The sequence below is a fragment of the Heptranchias perlo genome, chromosome 3, assembly GCF_035084215.1.
Source record: "Heptranchias perlo isolate sHepPer1 chromosome 3, sHepPer1.hap1, whole genome shotgun sequence".
In the NCBI taxonomy this organism is placed as follows: Eukaryota; Metazoa; Chordata; class Chondrichthyes; order Hexanchiformes; family Hexanchidae; genus Heptranchias; species Heptranchias perlo.
The window spans coordinates 60618243-60636718 of record NC_090327.1 but is presented as its reverse complement, the minus strand read 5'-3'; the positions used below and the strand labels follow the sequence as shown (position 1 = coordinate 60636718).

The window sequence follows — 18476 nt, the reverse complement described above, 5'->3', positions numbered from 1 at the left end:
AAAATTAGCAAAAAAAAAGGCTTTCTTTAGGATGCACTAGTAATAAGAGGATGGTTCAGATAGGGATTGAGCTGCGAAGAGATGAAGGGGAGAAGCCTATAGTGAAGACTTAGGTGATTGCAGAGATGCTAAGTGAGTACTTTGTCTTGGTTTACACAACAGTTGGATATGCAAACTGGGTGGTAGAGCAGTTAACTGAAGTTATTATTAAAGAGCGATGATATTAAATAAGTTACTGAAGCACTAGGATGTAATGGTTCACATCAGAGGATCTTGAGAGAAGCTAGGGGAGAAATATAATTTTCTGAGTATAATTTTCCAGAATTCTGTGGAATGGAAAATTCCAGAGGACGAGAGGGTGGCAGGTGTGATATATCTCTTCAAAAGACAAGTCATTTATTGTTAGTTCAGTTGTTGGAGAACGACAAGAGTCTATAGCAGGATGGAATTACCAAGCACTTAGAGATACATGAGTTAATCAGGGCCAGTCAGCACGGATATCTTGTCATGGCTAGACGAACTGTATGGAATTCTTTGAAGAAATGAGAGGAAAGATAAAAGAAATGTAGCGGATGTGGTTTGTATGGATTTTTCAAAAAGCTCTTAATGACGTACCACTTAAGAGATTAATGGCAAAGATAACGAGAGATGGAATTAACATCAGCTCTTTACATCCTTCTTATAATCAGATGCTAAGCAATGGAAATGGAGCAGTGTAGATTCACCAGGATGTTACTGGATGAGGGGTTAGCACTAATGAAGAGAGACTTGAAAAGTTAGGGCTTTCTTCAGTGGAGCTGAGGAAATTTAAGGGGTAACTTTATGGAGGTTTTCAAGATTATGAAGAGTTAAGGTTAATTGTGATTGATTATTTCCATTGGTTATTGAGATAATAGGTCGCCTGTTATCTCAAAAAAAATTAGAGAGGTTAAGATAAATGTCTTTACACAAGGTGGTTTGAATGTGGAATTCCCTGCCACAAACCACTGTTAAAGCAGGGTCCATAATTTTTCTTTAAAGAAAATTTGATACTTCCTTCAAAAAATAGGAATAATACAAGTTATGGGATAAAGTTGATGGCCTAAATGGGTTGTTTCTGTGCTGTTACATTCTATGATTTTATAAATGTTGTTTGCATTTGATAACCTTTTAAATATCTGTATGTTTCCTTTTTTAATTAAAGTTGCAACATTATGCTGTTGGCTTTTTTGTAATGGTGTCAAAATTTTATTTTAATTGAATAGCAACATGCTATGTTACAAGAGTAATAGAAAAGTAGTAAAATTGGGATTCTGGGCCACCGTACTTGTTTGAACAAACTTTTTGTTTTAAACATACTTCCAAGTTCTGTGCAATTATTTATACTTTATATAAAGTACACATGTTGCATTGCAGCACCTGATGCTCAGTTATGGATGTGAAAGGTGGTGTTTGTTTTTCTCTTAACATTTGAAATTGTTGCTGTAAACTTTGCAGCTTGATCTTTGATCGGTTTGCTGGTAGAGACCCGAATACCAAAGACAACTCTGTGGGCATCCAGTTGCTTGGGATCGTTCTCGCCAATAACTTGCCTCCGTATGATCCTAAATGTGAAATTGACAGTGAAAGGTAAGATGAAAAGTGGTTATTATTAGAAGGAAAAGTTTCTTGGATAATGAAGCTACAAATCTATTCAAACCTCTCTGCCTGATTTTCATGAATCCAAAATAGGAGTCAAAGTAGAATAAAACAATGCACAGTAATAATATATCCCTCCATGATGTACTTGGCATGCATTGTAAATACATGCTTATAAAGAGATGGCATTAAGTGTGACATATTGAATAAAATACCAATTCTACAGCAACCTTTATTCTTATTACATTAAGAAACTTTCCGGTCTGAATATCTATATAGTCTTTTTCGCATTCCAAGAATTCCAAAGTTTGTCGACCCTCGGAGAAGAAATTCTTCCTCATTTCTGTCTTAAACAGGCGACCCCTTATTCTGAGACTATGCCCCCTAGTTTTAGATTCCCTCATGAGGGGTATCATCCTCTCAGCATCTACCCTATCGAGTCCCCTCAGAATCTGATATGTTTCAATAAGATTTCCTCTCATTCTTCTTAACTCCACAATGAGTGTAGACCCAACCTGTTCAATCTTTCCTCATAAGACAGCCCTTCCATACTCAGAATCAATCTTGTGAACCTTCTCTGAACTGCCTCCAATGCAAGTATATCCTTCCTTAAATAAGGGCACCAGAACTGTACGCAGTACTCTAGGTGTGGTCTCACCAGCATCCCTACTTTTATACTCCATCCCCCTAGAAATAAAGGACAATATTCCGTTTGCCTTCTGGATTACCTACTGCACCTGTATGTTAACTTTTTGTGTTTCATGTAAGAAGACACCCAGATCCCTCTGTAGCTCAGCATTTCTCCATTCAAATAATACTTTGCTTTTTTTATTTTTCCTCCCAAAGTGGATATCTTCACATTTTCCCACATTATATTCCATCTGCCAAATTTTTGCCCATTCACTTAACCTGTCAATATACCTTTGCAGACACTTTGTGTCCTCCTCGCAACTTGCTATTCCACCTATCTTTGTATCATCAGCAAATTTGGCCACAATACACTCTTCCTTCATCCAAGTCATAATACTTAGAAGTCTCTTATTGTAAATGCTGTATTCTATCGAGTGGTAGAAAATTATGTTTGATCATTTCAAAACATATATTAGCGGATTGTTTTAATGTATGTTTTTCTTCTGTCAGGTATTTCCAGAGACTGGTGTATAACATTTCCTTAACGCGATATAAAGAGGTGTATGCAGCTGCTGCAGAGGTCCTTGGGCTTGTCCTGCAATACTTAGCAGAAAAAGTGAGCACCATAGGCCTATATAACTAGTACAATTTCTTTGTGTTTCTGGTGAATCTTTTAGTAGTAATTTTTTGAGGATAAAATGTTTTTGTGCCTTATATTAGTGACAGGAGGCAGGTGGAGCAGCAGATGTGGATCAGTTCAATGCAATCAAATTATTATTGAAAATATACTTTTCCCCATTTAAAAAATTGATTGGGGGCTAAATTGGGCCATGCTGAGCTTGTTTTGTAGGTGCTATGCGGCCTCTTAAACTCGGAAAATGGCGTCCAGAAATGCACATGCACACATATTGGTAAAGGCATTCGCGTATGCACAGACAACGAACAGTAGTACCATGTAAAGTAGGGAGAATATGTGGTAGATCAGTGTGCAACGCTGATTTAAAGGAACAGATGTGATCTTGGAACTCAACTCTCCAGCCAATGCACTGTCTTAACCTCGCACAGCTGAACAGATCTTAAACAGCATGGAGGACCCGCCCACCAGCGCTATTTAAAGGGATCATGCAGGAGTTACAAGTTAGTTGCTGGATTATTGTTTCTGGCTGCTGATGCATTTGTACCTGTTTTTGGAGGTCTCCTCTACTTGAATACGAGGACTAGGGGACATAGCCTAAAAATTAGAGCCAGAGCTTGCTGGAGTGAAGTTAGGAAACACTTCTACACTCAAATGGTGAGAGAAGTTTGGAACGCTCTTCTGCAAACGGCAGTTGATGCTAGCTTAATTGTTAATTTTAAATCTGAGATTGATGGATTTTTGTTAACCAAAGGTATTAAGGGATATGGGGCTAAGGCGGGAATATGGTATCAGGTCACAGATCAACCATGATCGCATTGAATGGCGAAACAGGCTTGAGGGGTTAAATCAGCCTACTCTTGTTTCTATCTTATAGAAACATAGAAAATAGGAGCAGGAATAGGCCATTCGGCCCTTGGAGCCTGCTCTGCCATTCAGTATGATCATGGCTGATCCTCTAGCTCAATACCATATTCCCGCTCTCTCCCCATACCCCTAGATGCCATCTGTGTCTAGAAATCTATCTACTTAAATATATTCAGTGACTTGGCCTCCACAGCCTTCTGTACTAGAGAATTCCACAGGTTCACCACCCCCTGAGTGTAGAAATTTCTCCTCATCTCAGTCCTAAATGTCCTACCCCGTATCCTGAGACTGTGACCCCTCGTTCTGGACCTCCCAGCCAGGGGAAACGTCCCTGCATCCAGTCGTCTAGCCCTGTCAGAATTTTATACATTTCAATGAGATCCCCTCTGATTCTTAACTCTAGTGAATACAGGCCGAGTCGACCCAATCTCTCCTCGTACGACAGTCTTGCCATCCCAGGAATCAGTCTGGTGAACCTTCGCTGTACTCCCTCTCTGGCAAGTATATCCTTTCTTAGGTAAGGAGACCAAAACTGCACACAATACTCCAAGTGTGGTCTCACCAAGGCCCTGTATAACTGCAGTAAGACGTCCTTGCTCCTGTACTCAAACCCTCTTGCAATGAAGGACAACATACCATTTGCCTTCCGAAGTGATTGCTGCACCTGCATGTTTGCTTTCAGTGACTGGTGTACAAGGACACCCAGGTCCCTTTGTACATCAACATTTCCCAATCTATCACTATTTAAATAATACTCTGCCTTTCTGTTTTTCCTTCTGAAGTGCATAACTTCACACATATCCACGAATTACTGTATCTGCCATGTATTTGCCCAATCACTCAACTTGTCTAAATCGCCTTGAAGCCTCTTTGCATCCTCCTCACAACTCACGATTCCACCTAGTTTTTTGTGGTCTGCAATCTTCGAAAGATTACATCTGGTTCCCTCTTCCAAATCATTGATATATATTGCTAGTAGCTGGGGCCCAAGCACCGATCCCTGCGATACCCCATTGATCACTGCCTGCCACCCTGAAAAAGACCCATTTATTCCTACTCTCTGTTTCCTGTCTGTTAACCAATTTTCAATCCGTGCCAGTATACTACCCCCAATCCCATGTGCTTTAATTTTGCACAGTAACCTCTTACATGGGACTTTATCAAAGGCCTTCTGAAAATCCAAATACACCACATCCACTGGTTCTCCCTTATCTATTCTACGAGTTACATCCTCAAAAAAAAAAACTCCAGTAGGTTTGTAAAATACGATTTCCCTTTCATAAATCCATGTTGACTTTGTAGAATCCTGTTGCTATTTTCTAAGTGTCCTGTTATCACACCCTTTATAATAGACAGTAGCATTTTCCCTACTACTGATAGGCTAACTGGTCTGTAGTTCCCTGTTTTCTCTCCCTCCTTTTTTAAATAGTGGGGTTACATTTGCCACCCTCCAATCTGCAGGAACTGTTGCATAATTTATCGAATTTTGGAAGATGACAACTAATGCATCCACTATTTCCATGGTTACCTCTTTTAGTACTCTGGGGTGCAGATCATCAGGCCCTGGGGATTTATCGGCTTTCACTCCCATTAATTTTTCCAGCACTTTTTTTACTAATACTAATTTCCTTTAATTCCTCCTTCTCACTAGACCCTTGGTTCCCTAGTTATTTGTGTCCTCTTCCGTGAAGACAGAACCAAAGTATTTGTTTGATTGCTCTGCCATTTCCTTGATCCCTATTATAAATTCTCCTATTTCTGACTGTAAGGGACCTACATTTGTCTTCACTAATATTTTTCTTTTTGCATACTTGTAGAAGCTTTTACAGTCCACTTTTATGTTCCTTGCACGTTTACTCTCATACTTTTTTTTTCCCTCCTCTTAATCAATCTCTTGGTCCTTTTTTGTTGAATTCTAAACTGCTCCCAATCCTCAGGCTTGCTACTTTTTCTGGCAACTTTATATGACTCCTCTTTGAATCTAATACTATCCTTAATTTCTTCTGTTAGCCATGGTTGGGTCGTTTTTCCTTTTGTGTTTTTGCGCCAGAAAGGAATGTATAATTGTTGCAATTCATGCATTCGTTCTTTAAATGTTAGCCATTGCCTATCCACCGTCATGCCTTTTAATGAAGCTCCCCAATCTATCATAGCCAACTCACTCCTCATACCTTCGTAGTTTCCTTTGTTTAGATTTAGGACCCTAGTTTCGGATTGGACTACTTTACTTTCCATCTTAATGAAGAATTCTATCGTGTTATGATCACTCTTCCCTAAAGGACCCCGCACAACAAGATTATTAATTAACCCCTTCTCATTGCACAATACCCAATCTAGGATAGCCTGTTCCCTGGTTGGCTCCTCGACGTACTGGTCTTAAAAACCATCTCGTACACGCTCCAGGAATTCATCCTCCGCAGTATAATTGCTAATTTGGTTTGGCCAGTCTATATCATAGATTAAAATCACCCATGATTACTGTAGTACCCTTGTTACATACATCTCTAATTTCCTGTTTGATCCCATCCCCTACATTATCACTACTGTTGGGAGGCCTAAAGACAGCTCCCACCAGTGTTTTCTGCCCTTTGGTAGTGCTTAACTCCATCCAGACTAATTCTACATCTTGATTTTCTGAGGCAATATCCTTTCTTACTATTGCTCTGATTTCATCCTCTACTAACAACGTCAACCCACCTCCTTTTCCTTTTACATGAGTGGTCTTCCACATATCTTCCTATGTTCTTATAATAACGTTTCAGTACTCTCCAGGGAGTGGACTGGCTGGCTGATAGGTAACAGCAAGGGCACTGGCTGAGTTGCAGAGGTGGGACAGGAATGCAGTCATCCTGAGAGAGGACAGCAGGTTCATTTTCCATGGAGCCACTGCCACTTGCTACCTCCTGTCATGTGCCACCTTCTCCTGCAAGAAAGCGGGACGTGTGTCGGTGAGTGTCCTGCAAGAGGTTTGGGTGATGTGGCTGTCATGGTTGAATAGCTGCCAGTTTGTGTGACCTGTGTGGAGTTGTGGCTTGCAACAATGGTCAAGTATGAGAGTGAGAGGAAGCATCTGATTGGAAGAGCTGAGTACTGATTAAAAAAGTTTGTTGGTAGGTGGATGATGGGGGGTGTAGTGCGTGGAGCAGTGGATGCGCTAGTGGTGCAGTTGGTAGGAAATGCCACTGGTCAGTTGACCTCACTCACCTTGACCACTCGTGTCAAAGCATTGAACTTCTTCCTGCACTGCATCCATGGTTGTGGTGCTATGTGCCTGGCGTTGACTTCGCCCCTTACTGCATCCCACTGCCTCTTGAGTATACATCTGGAGGGCCTCTTGCCCCCTGCGGATATAGGATGCCCCTCCTTCTGTCCACCTCTTGCACCAAGGCCTCCAGTGCATCAGCAGAGAAGCTTGGTGCACGCTGTCTCGCAGGCCCGGTACAAACTCAGATCAGCAGATTGGAGGATGTGGGATTTAGTAGTGCGCAACCGTTTGTAAATATAGGGATGGGACCTGCATCTATGTTTTACGTGTGCGATATCTGATTTCTGTTCGGACTCCGTGCGGACCCGTATCTTACATTCTGCAAATATCAGCCCTGCAAACATTGAGCAACCCAGTTGTTGCTCATTTAAAAATTCCAGAGGTCCCATCATCACCATGCCGCACTATATTGCAGAACAGATTCACTTCCCAATTGACTTCCACCACTTCCTGCAGCCAACTTCCCTTTAAGAGGTGCAGGTTGCCTTTAAGTGGTGCTATCCACTCGTGATATTTGGGCCCCCTGCTGGTGAGCAGCCACTCAACAGCGCAGGTAATGCTGGCTGCATGCAGCAATTGTAGAAATCACCATCTCAACGTCCGGGCGCAGGTTAATCGTGCACAGCGACCTCTGCGCCCGGGGTTATCCAACATAACCCCCACTATCTTTTCGCTCTTTGGTTTCCTATATCAGACACCATTACTGGGTGAGAGGGCAGGCAGGGGACTTGCTCACATATCTCTGCCTGTATTGATTTTCTATTGACCACGGTGTACAAGATTAGAGCAATTTGACTTCTTTTAAGTTTTTACCTGGACTCTGCCCTGTGGTGACACAGATAAATCTTAGTCACTGTATGATGAACTGCTGCCATCAGCTAATGTCTAGTGTACCACAACATGATGGTGCACCAATTCCGTCAGAAATGTAAAATATGCATGATGCAAAACCAGATGTTTTTCAGGGATGCACATTAATTGCTCAGTAGTAAATATGGAGATTGGAGGATCCATTTGACCTTTTTTACCTACTGGAATTGAGTTAAGTGCATCTAGTGTTGATAAAGCATTGAATCATAAATTTTTGCAGTTTCAAATACATCGTTTCTACCTTTTGCCATTCTCCGGTGCTAAATAATGGAGTGTTTTGCTAATTTTTGATACTTACCTGTTTTGATATTAAGCACTGGCAGGCCAGTTATAGCACAGGCCAGATGCAGGGTGAAGTTTTCACTTATTTTGTCCCAACAATGTGCTTTAGCCCCTATTTCACACTATTCTCCAAGAGATTGTCCACCAGTGAGAGGAGGGCCCTCCATGTTGGATGATATGCCTCAACAGGATTAAACTATGACTCCAGGGCCCAGGCTAAACCTTAAAGCATTCTGTTTATAGCGCTTAACAAATTGGTCCTTGAAACAACAGATGATACTTCCACCAAGACAACTTACCTTCTTTATGATGGTGTTATCACAACATTTGCTTCTGCGTGGTCTCCTTGGATTAAATCTAGTCCATTTTAATATCATCACATTCTTGGGCTGAATCTGGAGTTGAAGTCAGGCTTGCTTGCATAAGCAATCTCCCACTGTCTGACACAAATAGATCAACAGTAAAACAACATTAATCCTCCCCCATCCCAGAACATAGAACCACAGTAACACAAACAAGAAAATGCTGGCTGTTTTTAGCAAGCGGTTGGACTGGTGTGGCTACAATATTTTGTGACGCTGATTAGCACCATTTAAAAGGGTTTTTTCATTGGCGGTGAAGTTAGTCAAATTGTATTTACTTTGAAGAGGGGTCTTTTAAAAGCGTACAGTTGGCAATTAGAGCAACATCAACATCAACAAGCTGGGATTTTTAGTGTTCATACTTCTTGTATGGGTCATTATATGATGCATATATTTTTTATCAAATATCAGCTTGAGCTGGTCATCAGATGATGCAGCTTCTTCAACCCCTTCATGGACATAAGCTTCTGTATTACATATTTAGGTTTTTACTATCTTTCTCTGGTTCAGCATCTCAGTCCATTCCCATGGATGATCACTCACTTTCTGTGACCAGAGTGTGCCTTAACCTGCTGAATATCTGGATAACTTTTTAGTGAGCCCAGGGATTGAACAGAAAACCTTTGTTTACAGCATTTTGGCTGCTGCTTATATCAAGTGCCTTTATATGATCATCTTTAACTTCAAAAGATGGCAGAATAAACACTTCACTAGACCATGGCTTAGGCTATAAATAGATTTATTTAACAGCAAATAGATAAGAGAACAAAAACATAGGTATACTATGGGTATATAGTAGTAATAAGCTTAACTATACCTCCTCGGAAGATAGAAAATAATATGGAGTTGTTTCTGCTGTGTTAAACTGAAATGCTAGCGGGACTCGAGCCGAGGTCCCTGAGTATTAACTTTTCCATAACGTTTTGTTGCTGACAGGACATAGTCATGAACCATCTAGCTGTCTTTGATGGCTTCAGATGGATTACCCAATTTGAACAAGTTAAGCTGAGAAATAAGTTTCATATAGAAAATCACTCGAATAGCCTCGAAGCCCTGTAATAATCCTCACTGAACATGACCGTAAGATTAGCTGATGAGTACATTTATGAAGTGGTTCCTTTTCTGCAGACCAATTTTACATTACTTATTATTCCAGAAAAACAGTGTGGCTCTTCTGTTATTTTCTTTGCCCTGCTATTGGTTTATAATATTATCAAAGCTAGTTTTCCTTCAGCTTATTGCCATACTTTTGTTTTGCAGCAAATGGATGTCCCAATTTATGATTCCGTTGTTAAGGAATTACAGCAACTTCATTGCACAAAGGAAGACAAGTTTATTGTGTGTTTGAGTAAGATTGTGAAGCATTTCCCTCCTTTTGCTGACAGGTAATGGTTAAAAACTTATAACATTTATATCCTCTACCAACTTAACCCGACAGTACGAATCTTACTTTTCCAATTCAAAAAGAAGATCCAGTGCAGCAACTGAATTGTTACAGACAGTTGACTTGAACTGTAAATTGAATCAGTAGTGATGAATGGCAAACCAGGATCTGAACCCAAAATGATGTGAACTGGGCCAGCTCAGGCTAATTTAGCCCAGTTGAAACAGTTTGGTTTCATGTCTCCTTTTTCTTTTAAAGATTTGAATCTGTTCGTGGTAGAATGGGGGTTGGTTAATGAACACTGGAGGCAGATGGAGAGCTTGCATCTATTGCCTTTGCATACTTTACATGAATTTTGTGTCCATTAAAAGGGTATAAAAGACCTTTTCTACTTCTGTCACCCAGGGTCAGTATAAAGCATTCTCAGGTCCGTAAAATCACAAGAGGCTGCAGAGTAAGGTTCCCTTTAATCTGCCCCCTTCTTCACCACAATGTGCTTCAGCCCCAACTTCCGAACAGCATCCTTATCTACACCAGCAATTCCTAAGGCCTCTCTGTGTGAGATTGTCAGTTTACATTTGTGGCCCCATGTCTTCTTGGAAATTGGCTGAGTCCTCTAAACTCCATTCACATAGGAGCCTTAGTCAGCAGAGAGGGGAGACTTTCATCTTGTCAGCTTGGGCTAAATTTAAATCCTGGCACACTGGGGGATGGACATTATGCTAACTCATTATCCTACCCATTTCTCTCTTTTTTTTTTCCTTTTCATAATTCTCATGAGAAACATTTCCTCCTGTAGATTACAAACACAAAACTAAGGAACAGATTACTAGTCCATTGGGATCTTATTAAGTTCTCCTGTACCATTGAAATTCCTGATCACTGTGTAGGCCCTATCTCTGACTAAATGCTTTACCTGAAATTTATCCTCGTTTTATTATTTTCCTTGTGCTTTACTATATTGGCAAAGTGGTTTAAGGGGAGAATGGGGGTGAAGGAGGGAGGAGAGAGAATCACAGCGATATTGTCACCTTAAGATGTTTTTCATTGTATGTTTGACAGGTGACCTTTTCCACTCCCATGTTGTATTTAATATTACCCATGACCTTTTCCTTTTAATTCCTTTTCCCTGCGAGCAACAACCTCTAGCTTCTTGCCAGAGGAATATTAACCGAAGGTGATATTTATAACTGCATACCTACTAACATACGAGGAAGGATAGGAAAAGACCTGATCCATCAAGACTGTCGTGTACCAAATGATGCAACCGACTCAGCATTAAACCCATCCCAATACCAACTCCCCCAGCCAAGTAACCTTCTGGGAGAAGAAAAAAGCGTAGGCCACTTTAGGAAAAAAAACTCTGGGAAATTCCTCTCCACCCCCTGCAGGCAGTCAAACAAATTTCAGGAGACCATGGTGACTGGTATCACTATCCCTATCAACCCACCTACCTTCCATAGTTTAAGATGTCAGCAACTCATCCAGCTCCATTTCGTTCACATACAGCAATCCCACACTCACTGGCAACTTATTCCAGAGGTTGACAACTCTCTGCTATCTAACCTAACCCTATGATTACATAACTTGTACTGATGTCCTGTAGTCTTCCTTGCCTATCTAACTCAAGTAACATATCCACATGGATAGAAGATAATCCTTTCATAATTTTAAAGACCTCAATCGTATCCCCTCGAAATCTATTTTCTAGGTTCAAATGCCCCAGCTCTCTAAGCATGTCCTGATACCTAGTTTAAGGGCCCTTAGTTATCAGTCAAGTGGCCATCATCTGAACTTTTCCCAGGATCTTAATATCCCCCACAATGCCAGGGAATCAAAACTTGACACAGTATTATAGATGTGGCCAGGCCAAGGCCTTGTTTAAGGTAAGGATCGCAATTATAGTTTTACGTTTAGTTGCCCTAGTTCTGCAGCCTAATGGTTTGTTCACTTTCACAACAGCTCACAACATTAGTCATGGACCTTCAATAACTGATGAACTATAACCTACAGGAACTTTTTCCAATAAGCTGACTTGAGCACATGACCTTGCAAAATTTAAAATTGTTATTAAATCTCAGGTAGTGCTTACATTAAAATCAAATCAGTGTGGTTTTGATTGATGCTTGCTATTTGAGTGCTCACTTAATGAGGGTTACAGTCGGTCAGCACTGATGGTACGTGATGCACAGGACCTTTGGCTGATTCATCAGGATTCAGAGAATACTGATGAAAAATGGGCAGATTAGGTACTAGATGGGGGTTGGATGATAGTGAGCTGGATGGGCTGAATAGTTCTATCTCATGCTTAATTTCTTAGCAACAGCAGCACTCAGCATGATCTTCTGCAATTTTTATGCATTTGGAGTCAGATTTCTCTGTGCTTTTCGGAATTCAGTGGACTAACTGGAGGATAAATTCAATTTTTTTTGTCAAGTTTGTCTAATTGTAAATATTCTGTGGTTGTTTACCTCCGGGTTAGTGGGAGCCTCCCAACTAAGCAATGTCAAAGGTTAATGACATTACTGAATCATAACATTTTAAATGGGGGGAGGAGGGGCTGTAAGGACTTGAGGTGTGTTGATTGTCCGATCACTGGTAGTTCATTTAGGAGAGGATTAAAAACAGAAAATTCGTCAGACGTTCTGACGATAAGACTTTGACCTGAAATGTGGGCTCTATATTGGCACCCGCGATTGGGTGCGTTCCTGGCGGGGGGGGGGCGACGAAAATTGGGGATTCCCGGGGCGGGTCGGGAGCCCGGCTCCAAACCGCCCCATTTCCGGGTTCCCCACTGACGCGCTCACGTGCGCGCGCAGCCCCTGCGTGTGGGACTTCCGCCGGCAATTAAAGTCGGCGGGGTGCCACATAAGGTATTTATTTTGGTATTTCAGGTCGTTTACAGACCTGATTAACGTGATATTTTAGGAGGGTTGGGATTTTACAAACAACTGGGACTGTTTCCCATACTGGGGGAAACACTCCCAGTTCAAATGGACGTGTTGCAGCCATCAGCCTGTGGCAGCTGCAACAGTCCATTTGACAGGTGGGGGGTCGGGGGGAGACACTCACTCATTGCAGGAGGCCACTCTGTCACTTCGGACAAAGTTCGGCCTTCACCACCCTCCTCCTAACAACAAAATTCACCACCTTGCACACTTACCCCGGTGTCCAGACACATGTACCTACCTTGCGGACGCCCTCAGATGTACATCTTCCGGATGGGGGCCGCCGTAGCTGCAGTCATGACCTCCTCTGAGGGCGAACAGCATCGCCGGCCACGCCGTCCACCTCTGACACGTGGAGCTCCACAACACAGTGCTGTGACACATCCACCTGCACAGCAGGAGGGAGGGCAACCGCAGAGAGAGATGCGTCGCAGAAGGCACTACCCTCGCCACAGGGTCCACAGACCGAGGTTCAGCTTCCTGGACCTCTCTGAGCAGCAGTGCACATGGAGGCTCAGAGTCACTCGACATGTAGTCGTGGACATCTGCAGCCTCCTTCATGCCGAGCTGCTCCCGGCTGGCCCGAGCACCATCATCTTGCCTGTCGCTGTCAAAGTCACCACTGCCCTCAACAACTTCTCCTCCACATCCTTCCAGGGTGCCACCGGGGACATAAGAACATAAGAAATAGGAGCAGGAGTAGGCCAATCAGCCCCTCGAGCCTGCTCCGCCATTCAATAAGATCATGGCTGATCTGATCCTAACCTCAAATCTAAATTCATGTCCAATTTCCTGCCCGCTCCCCGTAACCCCTAATTCCCTTTACTTCTAGGAAACTGTCTATTTCTGTTTTAAATTTATTTAATGATGTCGCTTCCACAGCTTCCTGGAGCAGCAAATTCCACAGACCTACTACCCTCTGAGTGAAGAAGTTTCTCCTCATCTCAGTTTTGAAAGAGCAGCCCCTTATTCTAAGATTATGCCCCCTAATTCTAGTTTCACCCATCCTTGGGAACATCCTTACCGCATCCACCCGATCAAGCCCCTGCACAATCTTATATGTTTCAATAAGATCGCCTCTCATTCTTCTGAACTCCAATGAGTAGAGTCCCAATCTACTCAACTTCTCCTCATACGTCCGCCCCCTCATCCCCGGGATTAACCGAGTGAACCTTCTTTGTAGTGCCTCGAGAGCAAGTATGTCTTTTCTTAAGTATGGAGACCAAAGGGCAAGTATGTCTTTTCTTAAGTATGGAGACCAAGAGCAAGTATGTCTTTTCTTAAGTATGGAGACCAAGACGTCTCTCAGTCGTCTGCACAAAAGAGCCCTACAAATACACCTGCACCCACTCTGCAGTGACACAATGGGTGGCAGCAGTTGTGGGTCTTCATTGTGATCCTCAGGAAAGGGCATTATTGCACAAACCAGACCAGATTCGCAAAGACGTGGCAGTAGTGGTGCCAATATATGTAATGTGAGTTGCTCAGACATTAAATACAATTTAAAAACCATGACAAACCCTCAAACACCCTTGTGCATCCCCTTCATGCTCACAACACGTTTGCCTTACGCTGCCTACTGCACATATGTGATGCATGCCCTGTGGCTGCAGCACAGGTAGTGGCAGGTTAAGTGAGGCTGACTGTGAAAGAGATGCATGAGAGGGTGAGTATGAGATTGTATGAGGATTGGGTTGAGTGGTAGCGGTGGGATGAGTACTGGCGAGGTGAGTAAGTGCAGGTAAGATGAGGATGAGGTTTGAGTGGGTGTGAGGAGTGATGTGACGGAGTAGTGTTGGCAGTACAGAAGGAGATGTGGGGTGGGGGCGGTGATGTGGCAGACGGAGTGTAGGGGAATGAGTAAGAGTACTCACTTTGGCTGACCTACTTAGGTCATTGCAGCGCCTCCTGCACTGTGTATGCAGGTGGGCGATATGTTGGTGGTGCAGGTGACCTCCTCTGCCACCTCGAGCCAGGCCTTCTTGGTGGTAGAGGCAGGCTGCTTCCTCCCGCCCGCTGGGGGGAAGATCTCTGTCCTCCCCCTCCTCACCCCATCCAATGATACCTGGAGTGAGGCATCATTAAACCTGGGAGCAGCCTTCCCCCTGGGCTGCTCCATGCTGTAATTTTTCCCATTTGTTGCAGCATCAGTCAGTGGAGGACTACCCCTTTAAATAGAGCTCCTCCAGCTCATAGACCTTACTGCGCATGCACAGTCCGCCCGCCGCGCAGCTTAGCAGCAGGGAACCCGGAACAAGAGGTAAGCGGATCCAATCAGCCTGCGATTGCGCGCGGGGCAGACTGATTTCACAGGGCGCGTTACCCATGCGCCCAATCGCCCCCTCCCCCCGCCGCCGCTATGGTAATATCGGGCCCGTTAACCCTGTTTCCTTCTCCACAGATGCAGCCTGACTTGCTGAGCTTCTCCAGCATTTTCTATTTTTATTTCAGATTTCCAGCATCCGTGGTATTTTGTTTTTGATAGGAGAGGATTATGCAGCCTTGTGGTGGTATTGCATCCTGAAATCTGAATTAATCTCTTATCAATCACGTGCTTTCACAGAACATGCTGTCCGATTATGACATGATACAACATAAATTTTACTTTGTAGTCCACTATAAAAGAATGTTTGATTTTGAATGGACATTGAATTTAAAAGATTTTGTTTGAATATTTGAAGTTCTTACTTACTTTGTGTTGAAGGTTTCTGAATCCAGTATTTTTCCTGTTACCGAAGCTATATGGCGTGCTAAAGACGCACTGCCTTGAGGTTGTGATGTATCGGGCAGAGGAGATACCCGACATCTACCTACAACTGAAGAGCAAGGATTTTGCACAGATCATGGGTAATCGGTGAGCAGATAGACTATACTGGTTTAGTGTCGTGAGAGTCCATTTCCTGTTTCTTAAGCTGCCTTTTAATTTATTTTAAATGTTATTCTATTTTTTTGCTAACCCTTAACACACATGCATTTTTATTCTTCTCTCTGATTCATTAGGTTTGTGCTGGACCTCTCCTGGGTGCTCAACCTGCCCTATGACTCTGCCAGTTACTCTAAAACCAGCACTAGGAATTGCATCAGAGTAACTCACCTTCTGATTCATCCCTTCCCTTTTAGGAGGGATGAGCCTGGTGTCATTTGGCATCTGAGTTTTATTGAAATTGTAGTCTCACCAGTGGGGAATCTCTAGTGTTAATCCATGTCAAACTAGCTTAGCACATTACGTTGCAGTACCAAATTACACTGTGCTTCCCCATAACATTTTCTGTGGATGTTATTACGTTGTAGCAAATGGTTTGAAATTGATTACACATGCCTCAGTTATATACTTGACTTAGCGTTGAATGCTGCAAGAGTAATGTCACCGTTATCCTGTAGACATTCACTGTTGTTAGCATGAAATGAAGGGGGATAAAGGCTCTTTAGCGAACTGATAATTCAAATCTTTTGAAAACTAAACTTTTCGTATTTTTTGAAAGTATGCCACGGCTATGTGCTTACCATTGATGTCACTGAATCTTTACAGCTGATTACTGCTCACATACTAAATACAAACAGCACTCTCCTTTCTATAAATAAACCCCGACTAAACACAAAATTGAAAAAGTTTCATTTTTCTTATAAGTAGACACAGTTTATCTTAAAATAAATGTTTGGTATTAAAATCATATTAGTAATTCATTTTGAAAAAAGTTGTTGAAATGAACTGTCATCTTTATATAATGCAATACTACTGAAAACGTTCTCTACCAAAAAAGGCGAACAGCAGTACATGCCTATATGTAATGCAGTATCATTTGGAGACAGAGACCCTTGTTTGGATTTATGATGATCAAAGGGTCATTGCTTGAAAAATGTTAGTGTCCTGATGGCTTAGTGGTAAATCCACGACCCAGAGTGAAACTGAGCCATATAGACCACAGAGGTCCTAGGTTTGATCTCTAGTCTATGCTGAGTTAGCTGATCTCATCCATGGCAGGTGTAGGAGTGCTACATTCCCCTAGGCTGGAGAGGGGAAGAGAGAAACTTAGCCAGGCTTTCTGCCCTTGACAATTATCCAATGAGCATGTGCAAACATCTGGGGAGGACAGTTCGGGGGGAGTTTTAACCCCCAAGAAAAGGTGGGATGGGGGCTGTTGGGCAGCAAAATAGTTAGTTTTTGGAGCGGGATCGCATCTCTGCTCTAATGCGCCCATTTCCAGGTTTGACCCAGGCGCATTAGGATGCGCGCGTGGAACAGACACCCAGAAGTCCCTCCGGCACTTAAAGCCGGTGGGCCAATACTTAAGGGGGCAATGTACTTCATTGCGATAGTTGAGGCAGTTAACTTTTTGTGCATTACAAATGTAAAATGAATTTTAACCGTACCTGTTCGGGTTTTCCATCGTTTCTGATTCACGTCAGGTGAAATCAGGCAGGAAGTGCCGGATCCATGAGATGAGTGACTTTATTGCACTGCTTGTGGAGCAGGAGTGCTTCATCCAGGCCCAAGAAGCTCACCAGGCAAACAGGATCCCTGCAATCAGTGGGCCCCCTCCCTCCAATTCTGGACAGCCCCCCCCACCCCAGATCTTCTCCAAGGTCCACCTGATGTCGTCCACTTCCCCCGATCCCTCAGATTTCTTCCCATGTCTCATCCTTTGCCCTTCTTCTCTTTGCTCCTCTGTGCTGCTTCTCCTTCTTACTGATACTTTCTTTAATTTCACATCGTAACCTGCCTCACACTTCTCTTCTGAGTTTCTCTTTACTTATTTTTGCTTGTCTCCTCTCTCTTTGCTGTTTTTCTACCTCTCCCTTCACTCTCTCCCACCATGTCTCTCTTACAGTAAAACATTCCTCCAATCGTAGCATCCTTTCATTACCTGTACTTTCTCCTTTCCTTCTCAAAAATGATTCCATAATTTACCCCTGAATTACATTTAATTCCAACCACACGTTTTTAACATTTGTAGTATTTCCAATAAAGATCGATTCACTGGCGTAGCCCCAACAGTTATTGGACTGTTTGATGCCAAAAGCTCTAGAACTTTGGGCTCCTGAGCTAACCATTTTTTTTCAGATTTCAGCTCACACATAGCGACAGTGAAATCAGCTTTAATATTAGTGTTAAAGCTGCTCAGATATTAGCAATAATGTTATGACTGTAACATTAGAATAAACTACTAAAATACTTTTTTTAATTACACATTGACTTCCCCAGTCTTTTTTCTCATGATTTTTCTTTAATTTTGCTGTTTAAACTTCAGTCTTGTCATTTCTAAATGATATCCTCAATTTAACTTTTCTGTTTTTCTTCTGAATCGTTTAAAAATGATTTGCAGCCCATATCTATCTAACTCTCTCTCTCTCTCTCCCCGATTTGCGGTCCTTTCCCTCCCAACAGGCCGCCTGGCGCATGGGAAACCCGGAAGCACAAATACTTACCTTCAATTGAGTTGCGATCGTAGATTGCGACACACTCAATTTGCTTTCGGATTTCCCACCCGCTCAATTCAATTCCCGGCTCCGAGCCATAATCATGCCCATTGAGTTTGGCTGTGATGTTCCCCCAGTTATTGAATAGCCTGCTGACAGCCTGAATTCAGAATGAAGCATAGCCATTTGGATAAAAATG

The 18476-nt window shown here is 42.6% G+C and overlaps 1 protein-coding gene and 1 long non-coding RNA gene across 3 annotated transcripts in view; one reads left to right on the top strand and one right to left on the bottom strand.

Annotated features, from left to right (window-relative positions):
- prkdc (protein kinase, DNA-activated, catalytic subunit) overlaps positions 1–18476 on the top strand; it is a 253759-nt gene that overhangs the window by 139886 nt on the left and 95397 nt on the right. For both annotated transcript variants that reach the window (XM_067979911.1, XM_067979910.1), the window contains exons 51-54: positions 1477–1608; positions 2758–2863; positions 9788–9912; positions 15564–15713. In XM_067979911.1, the coding sequence (XP_067836012.1) occupies positions 1477–1608; positions 2758–2863; positions 9788–9912; positions 15564–15713 (513 nt within the window). The remainder of the gene's footprint in view (positions 1–1476; positions 1609–2757; positions 2864–9787; positions 9913–15563; positions 15714–18476) is intronic.
- On the bottom strand, positions 1217–18371 carry LOC137314819 (uncharacterized). Its single transcript, XR_010961245.1, has 3 exons — positions 18287–18371; positions 8465–8605; positions 1217–1583 (listed from the first exon to the last, which is right to left on the bottom strand). It is a non-coding gene; the product is annotated as an uncharacterized lncRNA (long non-coding RNA).